The sequence below is a fragment of the Microcaecilia unicolor genome, chromosome 3, assembly GCF_901765095.1.
Source record: "Microcaecilia unicolor chromosome 3, aMicUni1.1, whole genome shotgun sequence".
In the NCBI taxonomy this organism is placed as follows: domain Eukaryota; kingdom Metazoa; phylum Chordata; class Amphibia; order Gymnophiona; family Siphonopidae; genus Microcaecilia; species Microcaecilia unicolor.
Window position 1 is genome coordinate 376,177,213 of NC_044033.1, and position 14,039 is coordinate 376,191,251.

At 45.8% G+C, this 14,039-nt stretch overlaps 1 protein-coding gene across 1 annotated transcript in view; it reads left to right on the top strand.

Moving 5' to 3' along the window:
* The window catches only part of LOC115465137 (cGMP-dependent protein kinase 1-like), a 128,884-nt gene that overhangs the window by 64,236 nt on the left and 50,609 nt on the right, over positions 1–14,039 (top strand). The window contains exons 10-11 of the mRNA XM_030195537.1: positions 4,787–4,852; positions 9,877–9,924. Coding sequence (XP_030051397.1) covers positions 4,787–4,852; positions 9,877–9,924 — 114 coding nt within the window. The remainder of the gene's footprint in view (positions 1–4,786; positions 4,853–9,876; positions 9,925–14,039) is intronic.

The window sequence follows — 14,039 nt, forward strand, 5'->3', positions numbered from 1 at the left end:
TACCTATTCTTTGAATGAAAAAATATTTCCTCCTATTTGTTTTAAGATATTTCCATAATAAGTAGAGAGGTGTGGTAGCCGTGTTAGTCCACCCTTAAAGGTTATCAATAGAAATCAAACAAAATAAAACACCTTGCTAGACTGTCATTGAAATGCTTTGATGCTTCACTTATATATACTATCAATTAACACATTTGCTTATTTCCGATCTGACGAAGAAGGGCAACCTTCGAAAGCTAATCAAGAAATGTATTAAGATATGTCCAATAAAAAAGTTATCATCTTATTTTATTTTCCATGTTTTATTTTGTTTGAAAAATATTTCCATGTAATTTCATTAAATGTCCCCTGGTCTTTGTATTTTTTCTACCCGTTCTATACCACTCAGGATTTTATAGACCCAAATCATCCCCCCTCCCAGCCATCTCTTTTCCAAGCTGAAGAGCCTTAACCTCTTTAGCCTTTCCTCATATGGGAGGAGTTCCATCCCTTTTATCATTTTGGACCTGTCAAACCTAAGTCTGCTCCCCCAAACACTACAGAACCCTGGTGGTCCAGTGGGACCTCTATCTCCCCTTCAATATTAAAAAAAATCGCCTGGTGGTCCTGTTGGACTGCTAGCTCCTCCCCCCACCTACACACATTGAACAATATAGCCTTGTGGTCCAGTGGGATTGCTAGCCCTCCGTCCCTCTCGGCAACCCCCCCCCCCCCATGGTCTACCTCATTGTCCGTAGCTGGAAGATGGAGAGACTAGCATTCCCTCCCTCCTCTTTAGGCACCTCCTCAAAATGGCAGTGCCCGGGATGCACCAGGCAGGGCAGGGTGCCACTATTTTGAGGAGGTGCCTGAAGAGGAGGGAGAGAGTGCTGGTACCTCCCTCCTCCAACTATGGACAATGAGGTAGGTTGTGGAGGGGGTGCCATGAAGGTACAGAGGGAGGGAGGGAGAGCTAACGGTCCCACTGGACCACCAAGGTTCTTTAGTATTTGGTGTGGTGTGGGGGGAGGGGGGCTGGAAATCCACCAGATCTCCAGGCCTTGTGTTTGGAGTGTGGGCTTAGGTTAGGTCAAACCTCTTCTGCTGTTTAACAACTTCTGCAGGAGGATTGTGCCTATGATCAGAGCTAATAGCATACCTAAATTTTCATGCTATTAGCTCTGATCATAGGGGCTTTAATGCCCTGCTCTGCTCTGGCGTTAATTTTAGAGCATTATTTGGAACAACATGGGGCTGCTGATCATCTGGGTATCAGAGCTTCTCAGAAAAAAAGTTTCCTGAGACCTTTCCTCTCTATATAGTCTTGATTCTAAGGGGACTGCTTCAAACAGACTCTTTAAAAGTAACACAGTAATCAGATTGCCCTAGCAACCTTTGTAGCTATTCTACCTTCCTTACACCTTAATTAACACCTAATTCAGAACAGTACCACTACTACCTCACTTCCAGGCAAGAACAGAAAATAACTTTCCTTTAAGACAAAGTTTATGCCCTGCTATTATCCTTTTATAATGCTCTTGGCTGTTACAGTTAAGTTTCTGTCTTTAGAAGAAAGTTTCAGTATAAAACTATGGAGAAAAGGGTTGTACACTATTAAGTAAACTAGTTACTAAAGCTTGCTTCTTTTTTTAAATGAAGACTCAACTAGGCCCTGCTTTGCCTTCTAGTTAATGCTGTATGCTGTGGTTCAAGATTTGAAACTATGGGGGAAAGGGTAGGGAGACTAGTTAATAAAGTTGGCTCTTTTTAAATTCTAACTGTCTTTATCAATAAACCTACCTTACCTCTTTTAAACCCCTACCTTTAAATCACCAAAGAACAGAGCACAAAAAATGTTCACCTACCCAGAGAAATTTCCTCTTCTCTCAGAGCTTCTCAGAAAAAAAAGATATAGCGTAATTAGAAAAGGTACAGAGAAGGGCAATGAAAATGATAAAAGGGATGGGATGATTTCCCTATGAGGAAAGGCTAAAACCGCTAGGGCTCCTCAGTTTGGAGAAGAGATGGTGAGGATAGATATGATAGAGGTCTATAAAATAATGAGTGGAGTGGATCACTTGTTTACTCTTTCTAAACATACTAGGACTGGGGGGGGGGGGGGCACACAATGAAACTACTAAGTAGTAAATTTAAAACAAATCAGAGAACATATTCTTCACTCAATGTGTATTTAAACTCTGGAATTTGTTGCCAGTGAATATGGTAAAAGCAGTTAGCTTAGTAAGGTTTTAAAAAGAGGTTTGGATAATTTCCTAAAAGAAAAGTCCATAAGCCATTATTAAGATGGACTTGGAAAATCCACTGTTTATTTCTAGGATAAGCTGCATAAAATCTGTTTTACTGTTTGGGGATCTTGCCAGGTACTTGTGACCTGGATTGGCTACTATTAGAAATTGGATACAGTAGGGGGAAAAAAGTCTTAGTAAGTCAATCTCTAAAGGAGCTACTGCTAATCTTGGAGGGGATTCCAGCCTCCTTTTCCTCAATTTCATTGGGGATAATGTTGGAAGTAGAGAATAACATGGGGACAAAGTTTGTCCCCATCCCCACCCAATCCTTGTGGGTTCTGTCTCCGTCTCCACCCTATCATCTCAGGTTCTATCTCCGTCCCTGTCCCATCCCTGCAGGTTTTGTCCCCGTCCCCGCAGGCTCTATCTCCATCCCCACAGATTCTGTCCCTATCCCTGCGGGCTCTGTCCTCATCTGAAGAAGCCTCGAACACTTATGATTTTATATTTAAATCTTTTTATTAAAGTATAAAGAGAAAAATAATATCAACGAGTAGCTATAATTAACCCCCCAACCACCACCACCACCACCATCCTCTACCCTTCCAACCCCAACAATAGCTGACTTCTACTACTGTAAGGAACTCTAATCCACCCTGTTAAAATGTCTAGGGGTACAAAATACAACCCTTTTCTGTATGCCCTAGTGGGGAAAAATGCGCCCTATGAAGCACTGTTATGATTTTTTAATCTGTGGATGAATAATCTGTGGATCAACAATCTCAGGATTCAGTCTAGCTCTCCTGTCTTTCACAGTCCTTGCTGCAATAGAAAATGTCTTCTCAAAAGATGTGCTGGTAGCAGGAATGTACAGGATCCCCCATGCAAATTTTGCCAGTTGTGGCAGGCACTTTTGCTTGTTTTTCCAAAAATGAAAACATCATCGCCTGCATCACTCGAACATAAATAACTGTCCAATTTATTAACAGTCTTCAAAGTAGAGAATGACACGGGGACAAAGTTTGTCCCCGTCCCGCTCCTGCGAGATCTGTCCCCGTCCCCTCAGGCTCTCTCCCTGCCTCATCCCCGTGGGCTCTGTCCCCATCCTCATCCTCGTGCTTACCATGGGTCCCCGTCATTCTCTAGTTGGAAGGGTTGGAAAGGAGAAGCGAGAAAGGTCTTAGATGCTGGCTCCTAGAGGGGCCCTTTTACTAAGACGCACCGAAAAATGGGCAGCACTAGTGTAGATGTGTGTTTTGGGCACAAGCAGAATTATTTTTCAGCGTGCCTGCAAAAAAAATGCCTTTAAAAATTTTTTTTGCCGAAAATGGACATGCAGCAAAATAAAAATTGCCACGTGTCCATTTTGTGTCTGAGACCTTACTGCCAGCCATTGACCTATTGATAAGCTCCCACGCCATAACTGGGAGGTAATGGTCTACGTGCGTAGAATGCCGGTTACCGCCCGTGCGCCAGAAAATAAAAATATTTTCCAGGGTGCATAGCAGATGCGCGTCAAAAATGAAATTACTGCAAGGGCCACGCGGTAGCTGGGTGATAATTCCAAACTGACCTGCATTGGACACGCGTAGGCGACTACGCGCCTTAGTAAAAGGGCCCCAGATTTAATGAAAATTTGTTGAGGCCTGTTGTAACTTATAAAGATTCATAGATCTTTATTTGAAAGGCATCTCCACCTGTAAATAATGTAATTTCCATATGCAGATCACATACATATGTAAATGGTGATTTCAGAAAGCTGCTATTTACACACGGAGATCCATAAGATGTAGATATTTCAAGGGGGCAGGGCTTGGGCAGATTTTGGACATGGCTTGTCCAGAGCAAAAATCTACATGTATATTCCCACTTTATGTAGGGAATACACATCTCTGTTAATACATACGTAAGTAAATAAGTTAGTTAGTTAAGTGCCTATCTGTAATCTAAGAAGTATGTCCCATCATAATGTATATTGGGCTTTTGCATAGCCCCATCAGGATTCCCAATATTTCAGAAGCAAAAAGCATTGTTTTCCCCTTCTCTTTCCTGTCATGAATTAGAATTCCTTTCCATTTTTTTCTATTGATTTTTTTGTGGATTGTATACTGCCTTGTTATCAGTTTTTAATAAACGATAACTAATATGGTTCTAAACTTAAACAGATAATTTATCTACTTGCAGACAGAGCAGGTGTTTATGTGCTCCCTTTAAATGGAAAAATTTATCCAGATAGCAAATTTAGGCACTGCCTGGGAATGCCCCTTTCTTTTATGGAAAAGGTAAATTCTGGATGGGTATTGACTTGTCTGTCCAAAATGTGTGTGTTTGGCAGTCTATAATTAAAAAAAAAATACCTATATGGTCAGTAGATGATAAGATGGGGTTAGATATCAAAATAGCATTATTATAACAGGGATAGGGACAATACAGAAGCAGGCATTTGCTAAATTCTACTGTTAAACTGAGTGAGACATGCAAAGAATACATCTATAGGAAGAGTTTGGATATTTACCTAATTTGTACCTCTTTTTCCTTTTTCATGTTTTCTGCTACAGCAACATCTGCAGAACAGCTACATGCACAGCTCTTGGAGATGTGACCTGTATCACCATGAGTAAAGAGTGAGTCCTGCTTCATATCTAAAACGGACAGCTAATGCGGTTTTCTAACTCCCATCTGGATTACTAAAACCATTGTAAATGGATAAAGAGACAAAGAAAATATTTGATATCGCCCTAGGTTCATCTGGTGTTTCCAAGTGGTTCCCATCCTATTATTCAGATTTGACTGATTATAGTATTCTAGCTCCTTTCCTAGTTTCTCTTCCCTCCTTAGCTTCTTCAGAGTGCTTCAGATTCCGCTATGAACAGGCTTATTCTCATGTTACTCCTTACTTGGTTTCCTTCCAATGTCAGGTTCCATCACTGTTCAAGATTTTATTTTCACCTTTAAATAGATTCATAGTTTGGTCCCGTCTGATCTTTTGGCTCTCAGTTACTGTTTCACTGTTCTTCTTTCCCTTCACACTCAGTCCTACATGCTCCTCAACATCCCTTTGCCATTCTTGCATCCTATCTTGTGAATAAACTCCCACCTGAAATGCAAGATTTTTCAATCCCGTGTCTAATCCAGCGAAAAAAGGTAACTATTCTAACCTGCCTTTCCAGATGCTAAATACTATGGAGGCAATTCTGTAAAGGGAGCCCAGTGGGGTGCCATAAAATGTGCACCAGAAATAATAGCGCCAAGCGATATTCTATAGGGACATTCTATAGGGGCATGCTGTTATAGAAAATGGGACTAAGGTGACACTCAAACGCAGATGTGTAGCTGTGAACACTTACACCATATCAAATGGCAGGCATATGTGTTTCAGTGGCGTAGCCAGACAGCCAGTTTTGGGTGGGCCTGAGCCCAAAGTGGGTGGGCACAAAATTTTCTCTGCTCCGCCCTCCCTCCCTCCCTCCACTATACTCACCATTTCTCCCTCCTCTCCACTCCTATGCCTACCATTTCTCCCCCTCCCCACCTATCCCCTCTGTATGCAGCATGTGTCCCTCCCCTCCACCTCATACACAGCCAAGACTTCTCCCTTCCTCACCCCTCCACCCCTTTGCTGCATCTCCCTCACCCACCAACCAAGCCTCATCTTTCCATCTTCCCTCCCCCCTGTGCAGCATCTTTCTTTCCATCTTCCCTTCCCCCTGTGCAGCTGCTGTGTCCCCCCGTCTTCCCTCCCCCCCCCCCCCCCCCCCCCCCCCCCCCGTGCAGCATCTCACCCTCCTTGCAGGCCCGCCCAGCAGCAAAGTTCCTGATGGTGATTCCAGTCGCAGCGATTCCCACACGCTGCCTGCCGGCTGCCGCTCAACAATCTTCTCTCGCTACTAAGCGCTAACCCGGAAGTCTCTCCTGCAGAGGAGAGACTTCCGGGTTAGCGCTTAGTAGCGCGAGGAGATTGAGCGGCAGCCGGCACTGGCAGGCAGCGTGTGGGAATCACTGCGACTGGAATCGCCATCACTCAGGAACTTTGCTGCTGGGCGGGCCTGACTCGAACTTGGGTGGGCCCAGGCCCACCCGGGCCCGCCCGTGGCTACGCCCCTGATGTGTTTGCAGCGCTGTAGCACCACATTATCTGATTTTATAAACCCCCAGCCAACACAGGAACTATCATCTTGAAGATGAGTATTTAATTGTGATTGAAATACAGTTTAAATAAGATTTATTCCATTTTAAAAAAAAGTAAGATAAGAGTATTCTTTAAAAAGTGTTTTTGTGAAGATATGTTTGTGGCCAGTCGAAGTTTCTGAGCCAATCACAGCGTGTTTAGCTCAGCTAAACGCACTGTGATTGGCTCAGAGATTTCCACGTCTCTCAGCTAAGTGAAGCACGGCCAAAAAAGAAGTTTTTATTATTCCGGGGTTGAATGTTGTCCAAAAAAGAGCCTGCAGCATCAGAGCCTGTTTGATTTTTTAAACTAAAGCTTCAGTTAAAAAAAAACAACGTACATTTTGGGTGGCCTCCCCCCCCTCCCCCCCCCCGCAATAATAAAAATGTCCTTTTTGGCCGTGCTTCTCTCAGCTGAGAGACCTGGAAGTAAGGGACGGACATCCAAGCAAGTAGAGTTGTAGCTGAGTGGTTAGAGCACCGGAGGTGGTGGGTTCAAATCCCATTAATAGTTTTGTTTAAAAAAAATGAGCACTTGGATTTTTTTCCACTTTTTTAAGTTGTATGAAGTCTTTATTGAACATTTATCAAAACAGCATCGGAGCCTGTTTGATTTTTTTTTTTTTTTAATATAGTGAAGAACTTCCATAAAGGACGCTCTTGGCCGTTTTTGCCCCCCCTCCCCCGATTTTTTTTTTTTTTTTTACATTTAATAATTTTTACAATCCCGTGCAGCCCCAACGAGAGGTACAGACCTCTCGTTAGATTTTCCAGCGTTAAGGCAATCAGAAAAGGTTAGTGCATCTCATTACAATAGGGTTTCTACACGATTTGCTCATCTGCATTCTGTTTTCGTTAGCTGCTACCATCATCGGAAAAAAGTGTTTAGTGCATGCCAGGGTTTACTACTTGCTTGTTAATGGCTTGTTAAGGGCTCGTTAAGTTTAGTGCATCTGGCCCTAAATCAGACATGGACATTGTTTAAAAATACCTGGGCCAATATTCAACTGAAGTACCGTGAGGCTGCCACTAGAGGTGGTGGCAGACATTTTGGAAAGGCAGCCTCTAGGGATAGCAGTGAGTGGGCTTCACTCCTGCCCCACCACCCTCGCTGGACCATAATAGATTTGTAGGTAGGCCCAGGGGACCTAGCTTGCATGTAGCAGGGGGGCAGGGTGAGATTACGTGATTAGAAGAAGGAGAGGGGAGGGGCGATCAGAGTCGCAGGACTGAAGGGGGGAGGGGGGAGAATTGGGTATCTGGATTTTTATTTCCTTATGCAGGTCCAGGATAATATTCAGCCAGGGCCCGCATAGCTAAGCTTATGAATTTAGGACAGCTTTTGGAGCTGTCCTAAATTCACCCACTTAGATGTGGGTGCCAGCACTGAATATCATCAGTACCTGCTTAACTGTCAGCTCCTCCCTAATGTCGCCGCCCCCTATACCACCCCTAACCTGCCCACTTTTTTGATGGGTTGTCAGAGCCGATAGTCAGAGGCACTGCCCAGTTAAATGCCTTGAATATCCACTCCTCCCCAACGCTGCCACCTGTACCACCACTGACCTGTGCACTTTTTTGTTGGCTGGTCAGAGCTGATATTCAATAGCCCTGCCTAGTCACAGACCTGCCAAGTCTCCCGCATTGAGTGGGAGACTCCCGCTTTGGCGGATCATCTCCCACACTCCCACCAAAGCGGGAAATTCTCCCACTGGTGCTGAAACAGACTGACACCACCGCACTGCCACTGCTGCTTCTCCCCATAAGCAGCAGCAGTGGCAAAACAACAGAAAGCAGCCTTCAGGCATGCGCTGTTGGCTCTGCTGGTCCTCTGCCCCCACTGTTGTCAACTTCCTGTTCCGGGGCAGAGGACTAGCAGAGCTGACAGCATGTGACTGAAGGTTGCTTTCTGTTGTTTTGCCACCACTGCTGCTCATCGGAAGAAGCTGCAGTGGTGACAGGAAACAGAAGATACCAAGGGGAATGAGAACAGAAGGGAAGGGGGTGCGTAGGGAGAGAGGCAGGAGATGTTAAATGATGGGAGGGAAGGAAAAATGATAGATAGAAAATTGTGGATACTGGAGGGATAGAGAAAGAGGGAAAGAGAGAAAGAGTGATGATGAGTGGAAACAAGATGGGGAGAGTAAGAGGGGACACAGTGGATGGTAAAGGGATGGAGTGAGAAAAGATGCTGGGTAGGTGGATGGGGAGAAAGGGGGAGACCAAGACTGGAATAATGAAGAGAGAAAGAGGAAAAGTGCTGGATAGAAGAGGGGAGAGAAAGAGGGAAGATGCTGGAAGGATGGGTACAGAAAGAGGGGAGATGCTGGATGAAAGGATGCAGAAGAAAGACACTGGAAGGATGGGGAGAGAAAGAGGGAAGGCACTGGATGGATGGGTAGGGAGAGAAAGAAGGAATACACTGGATGGAAAGGTAGGGAGAGAAAGAGAAAAGATGCTGGATGGAAGGATGCAGAGAGAAAGGGGGAGACACTAGAAGGATGGGGAGAGAAAGAGGGGAGACATTGTATGGAAGGATGCAGAGAGAAAGAGGGGAGGCACTGGAAGGATGGAGAGAGAGAGAGTAAATGCTAAATGGAAAAGTATAGAGAGAGAGAGGTACTGGATGGAAGGAAGAGGAGAGAAAAGGAGACACTGGATGGAAGGTTCTGGAGAGAGGGTAGATGTTGGGTGGAAGAATGGGGAAAGAAAGAGAGAATACGCTGGATGGAAGGGTAGGGAGAAAAGAAAGAAAGAAAGAAAGAAAGAGGGAAGACACTGGATGGAAGAATAGTGAGAGAAAGAGAGGAGACACTGGATGAAAGGATGCAGAGAGAAAAAGGGGAGACACTGGAAGGATAGGGAAAGAAATAGGGAAGATGCTGGATGGAAGGGTAGGGAGAGAAAGAGGGGAGATGCTGGATGGAAAGGAGGAGAGGATAAAGTTAGTGACAGACTGGAGAATAAGAGGAAGAGGCATAGGGGAGAACAAGGGTGAAGGAAAGATGAAAAGCCATAGGTAGATGAAGTAAAAAGAGGGAAATTAAAGACTGGATAGTAAGAATGAATTAAATCTGGACAGAGGCAGAAAAATAAATTGAAGAAAACTGAAAGAAACAGGGGGGAGAAAATGACAAACAGACAGGAAGCCCTGGCAAGAGAGTTTAGAAAAGATGAAGGAAAGCAGAAACAATAGAATGGGACAAACACAATTGGAAAAAGTAAATGGCCAGATAACAAAGGTACAGAAAATCATTTGTTTATTAATTTAGGATAAAGTAATGTGGTATTGGATGAGATCCACTGCTGGAACTGCCCCACTGCTACCTCAGTAGGAAGAAGTCGACTGCCTCCCATCTTGCCGCCAACATTGGCACTCCTCACACATGATCAGTTTGTGCATGAACTCAGCATACGCTTTTAATTAGAGTGGCTTGGACATTTTGCCCTGTTCAATGAATAATATTTCTCTTTCTTTTAGAGATTTTGAAGAAACTGTGCCAGTTGATACTGTGGAGCTTCCCATGGTGTAAGTTCACCTTTTATAACTATTTTAGATCCGTTTTCAAAATTATTTCCTGAATTGTAGGGGAAGTTGAGCTTACTGCAGTCATATCTGCTGTCAGTAAGTGTGTGCTATCGTCTAAGGGTAGGGTTACCATATGTCTGGTTTTACCACTCATCGGGGTTGGCTCTGGTTATGCAGCATAGTTCCCCTAATAATGTTCCCAATGAGCAATTCTGCCCAACAGTTTATAAGCTTCCGGGGCAGCAGCCTGGAACCATAGCCCTTAAGTCTTTGGTAAGGCTTCACCCAATTCCCCCACCCCCACCCCAAGCAGTTCAAACAGTTTATCTTAGTAAGTCCATCAATTCAGCAAAATATCAGCAACCTTTTTACTTGCACTTCTCCAGAAGAGCAGAAGGAATGATTTAAGGATGCAGCTGATAGTTTGTTTAGGGTTTACCAATATGGTGGCTGCACGGAGGAGACGGCTTCAACTTTTTAACAGCATGCCATGTCCTGTCATAAAACCTCCTTGGCAGCATGGAGCTTTCTGCCCCAGATCTACAGATTTATTGGGGGTATTTAGGCTCCCACAGCACCCACACAGCTGTTGCCTATGCATGTTGTCCCACACCATGTTTAGATAGTAAGGGGTGTGGTCATGGAAAAGGACTGGTTTGGGTAGGCTGAAAATACAGACGTGTAGTCCCCTTTTTACAAGGGGACTATGCTAGAAACATATGCTAGAAACATCTAGACACTGGCATACACCTGCTCTGAGGCTCACATAAAGGTTTGCTGGGTGGGGCAGGTCTAAAGTCTAAGGCCAGCTCCTCTAGCCAATCCCCCCTCCCCTAACATCATTTCCTTCAAATGATCCCCTCCAACATCATTTCCACTCTCATGACACCCAGTTGAAAGGAACCTCCCAGTACAGTTGAGAGGAACCCCCTTAGTACAGATACCCTCCTGGTCAGACACAGCCAACAATCCCCCTCTGTAGTCCCTTACCCCAGCAGACTCCCTACCATGGATCCCTTCCCTGGCAACAAAAAAATCCTCCCTGATAGCCTTTCAGGCAGACTGACACCCCCCCCCCCCCCCGATCTTCCTATCCTGACTGTTACTGGGGTCTCGGGGGCCCTTGTGTTTAGTGGAAGCAAAAGTGATGGCTGGTGTTCCTGATTTTCTGTATACCAGCTTCAAAATGATGTGTGCAATCTGTAGAAGCAATCTCATGGTACAACCGCTAGGGGTCAGACTACCAAAGAAGAGCACAATGGAGCCTGACCACTAGTAATATTACTATGAGATTGCCTCTAGGGGTTGCAGGTGCTATTTTGAACCTGGGACACAAAAGAGAAAGAGAAACTGGGCATTATTTCTGCTCTGACTAGATACTAGGGCCCATGGGACCTCAGCAAGAGCCGAAATAAAGGGCTCAGGGTGGGGGAAGGGGCAATCATGTGTGATGTTTTGTTGCTGGGGAAGAGATTGGGTTGTGGGGTTGTTGGATGTCTACAGAGGGAGTATTGTTACTCAGGAGACCTCTAAACTAGGGGGACCTTTATGAGAGGTATCATGGAGGAAATGATGTTGGGAGCTTGGTTGGGGGAGATATGGTGAGGGATTGGATGCTTTATGGGAGGGCTAGATGCTTTGTGGAGGGGGTCAGATGTATGATACTTTGGGGGATTTGGGGGATTAAATGATCACTGTATGTGTGTGGGGGGGGGGGGGGAGAGATTGCTGCGACAGGATTGAGGTGTGGCTGGAGAATGAGAGCAGACATTTCAAAAAGCTGCTCCCAAATACATGTTGGGTATAGAGTACACATTTTAGGAGAGGCTTTGTGTTTGGCAGCCTTTGTAGAATGAGGTGGAGAAGGGGGTGGAAAGGGAATGTCCTGAGCTGGATATCTCAATTCCCATCTCCAATTTTATATAAAACTGGGTTTCATATCTAATATAATAAAACGCACCGTGAACGTTCTGAAGACAACGTTCTGAAGTCACTCAAACACTCCCTGAAGGGTTCGTGGATTCGTGGTGTGAAGCCAGCCAGGCTGCCAGCCGTCTCTGCCCCGCCCTCGCGTAAAACGTCATGACGTCCAGGGCAAACGTCATGACGTCGAGGGCGGAAAAAAAAAACAAACAAAGCGCAGCGTCAGGGAAGGAGGCGGCGCTCCCGACGTCTCTAGCCTTCCCTTCGCTGTGTTCCGCCTTCTTCTGACATCAAGGATGACGTCAGAAGAAGGCGGAACACAGCGAAGGGAAGGCTAGACGTCGGGAGCGCCGCCTCCTTCCCTGACGCTGCGCTGCTGGAACCGCCGCCACGGAGGTAAATTAAAAAAAAAAAAAAAAAAAGGGATGTTGGGGGAAGAGAAGAGGGTGGGCAGTTGAACAATGGGAGCGGGAGGGCAGAGGAGAAACGACAGCAAGGATGCGAAGGGGGGGGAGAAGAGGGCGGGACAGGCTGGGACATGGGAGACAGAAGAGCATGGATGCGAGGGGGGGTCATGGAAGGGAGAGAGGGGAATTGCTGGAAAAGGATGAATGGAGGGGGCAGGGGACAGAGGAGCATGGATGGGCATGGATTGGGATGGCAGGGCTCAGGGAGAGAGGGGAATTGCTGGAAAGGGATGAATGGAGGGGGCAGGGGACAGAGGAGCATGGATGGCCATGGATTGGGAGGGCAGGGCTCAGGGAGAGAGGAGAATTGCTGGATAGGGATGAATGGAGGGGACAGATGGGCATGGATGGATATGGATTGCAGAGCAGGGCTCGGAGAGAGGGGAATTGCTGGATAAGGATGAATGGAGGGGGCAGGGGACAGGAGCATGGATGGGCATGGATTGGGAGGGCAGGGCTCAGGGAGAGAGGGGAATTGCTGGATAGGGATGAATGGAGGGGACAGATGGGCATGGATGGATATGGATTGCAGGGCAGGGCTCAGAGAGGGGAATTGCTGTATAGGGATGAATGGAGGGGGCAGGTGACAGAGGAGCATGGATGGGCATGGATTGGGAGGGCAAGGCTCACACTCTCTCTCTCATATACAATGTCTTTCTGACTCTCACTCTCACACACTCTGTCTCACAATGTATCACATTCACTCTCTATGTGCCACACAGTCACTCACACACTCGCTTGGTCTCATACACTCACTCTCACAGAGAATCTGTGTCTCACACACACTCTCTCTCTCGCACACACACACACACACACACACACTCTCTCACACTGTGTCTCACATACACACTTGCACACACTCTCATTCTCACACACACACTCTCACAAACACACTCACACCCAGACTCACTCTCTCTCTCTCACACACACACACTTACACTTTCACTCTGACTCTCACACAGTCACTCTCACATACACTCTCCCAAACATACACACTCCGAGGAAAACCTTGCTAGCACCCGTTTCATTTGTGTCAGAAATGGGCCTTTTTTACTAGTGTCTTTATAAAATAGGCCCAAAATAGGTAACTTCTTTCCCTCTAAACCTAGGCACCTTATTAGAAAATTATTCCCTTATCTGACAGCCTGACCCTAGTGCCACAAAATTACCATTAAAGGGATTTAAGATGGCCAAAGCTACGTGACTCTGAGCTGATTATTTGAGTTTTCTCTCTTGGATATCTCTTCCTTTTGGTTACCGGGAATGCTGAAGAGGAGAGGAAAAGTAAGACCTGTCTTGCCTAATGCTTCATCTTTGGCACAGACATCTTTGATGCATTATGGAATGGTTTGCCAAGAGAGTGCTCGAAGTGTCCTCGCTGCCCCATCTGTGCTGAGAGAGAAAACAGGGCTTGAGGAGAGTATGTCGCTCAGCCTGCCAGCCCGAATACTTCCACAACCGTTGGTGTGCAGCTCCCCCTGCGGGAGTGGTGGAACACAAGCAGTGGCGATGCTTTCTGATGAATATGAGTAGAAACCCGATGGGGTCTGGAGTTGCCCTTCCACACGGGGGAAGTACTGGTGTAGGAGTAGAGACAGCGAGCTCATTCCCGTCCAGAACCACAGAAGTGTTGCTGTCTTCTGCACTGGAAACACCTTCTGAAATCACTCTGGCATCAAAATGGGAGGCGATTACCAAGCTTAAAAGAACTGTGAGTAACAGAAT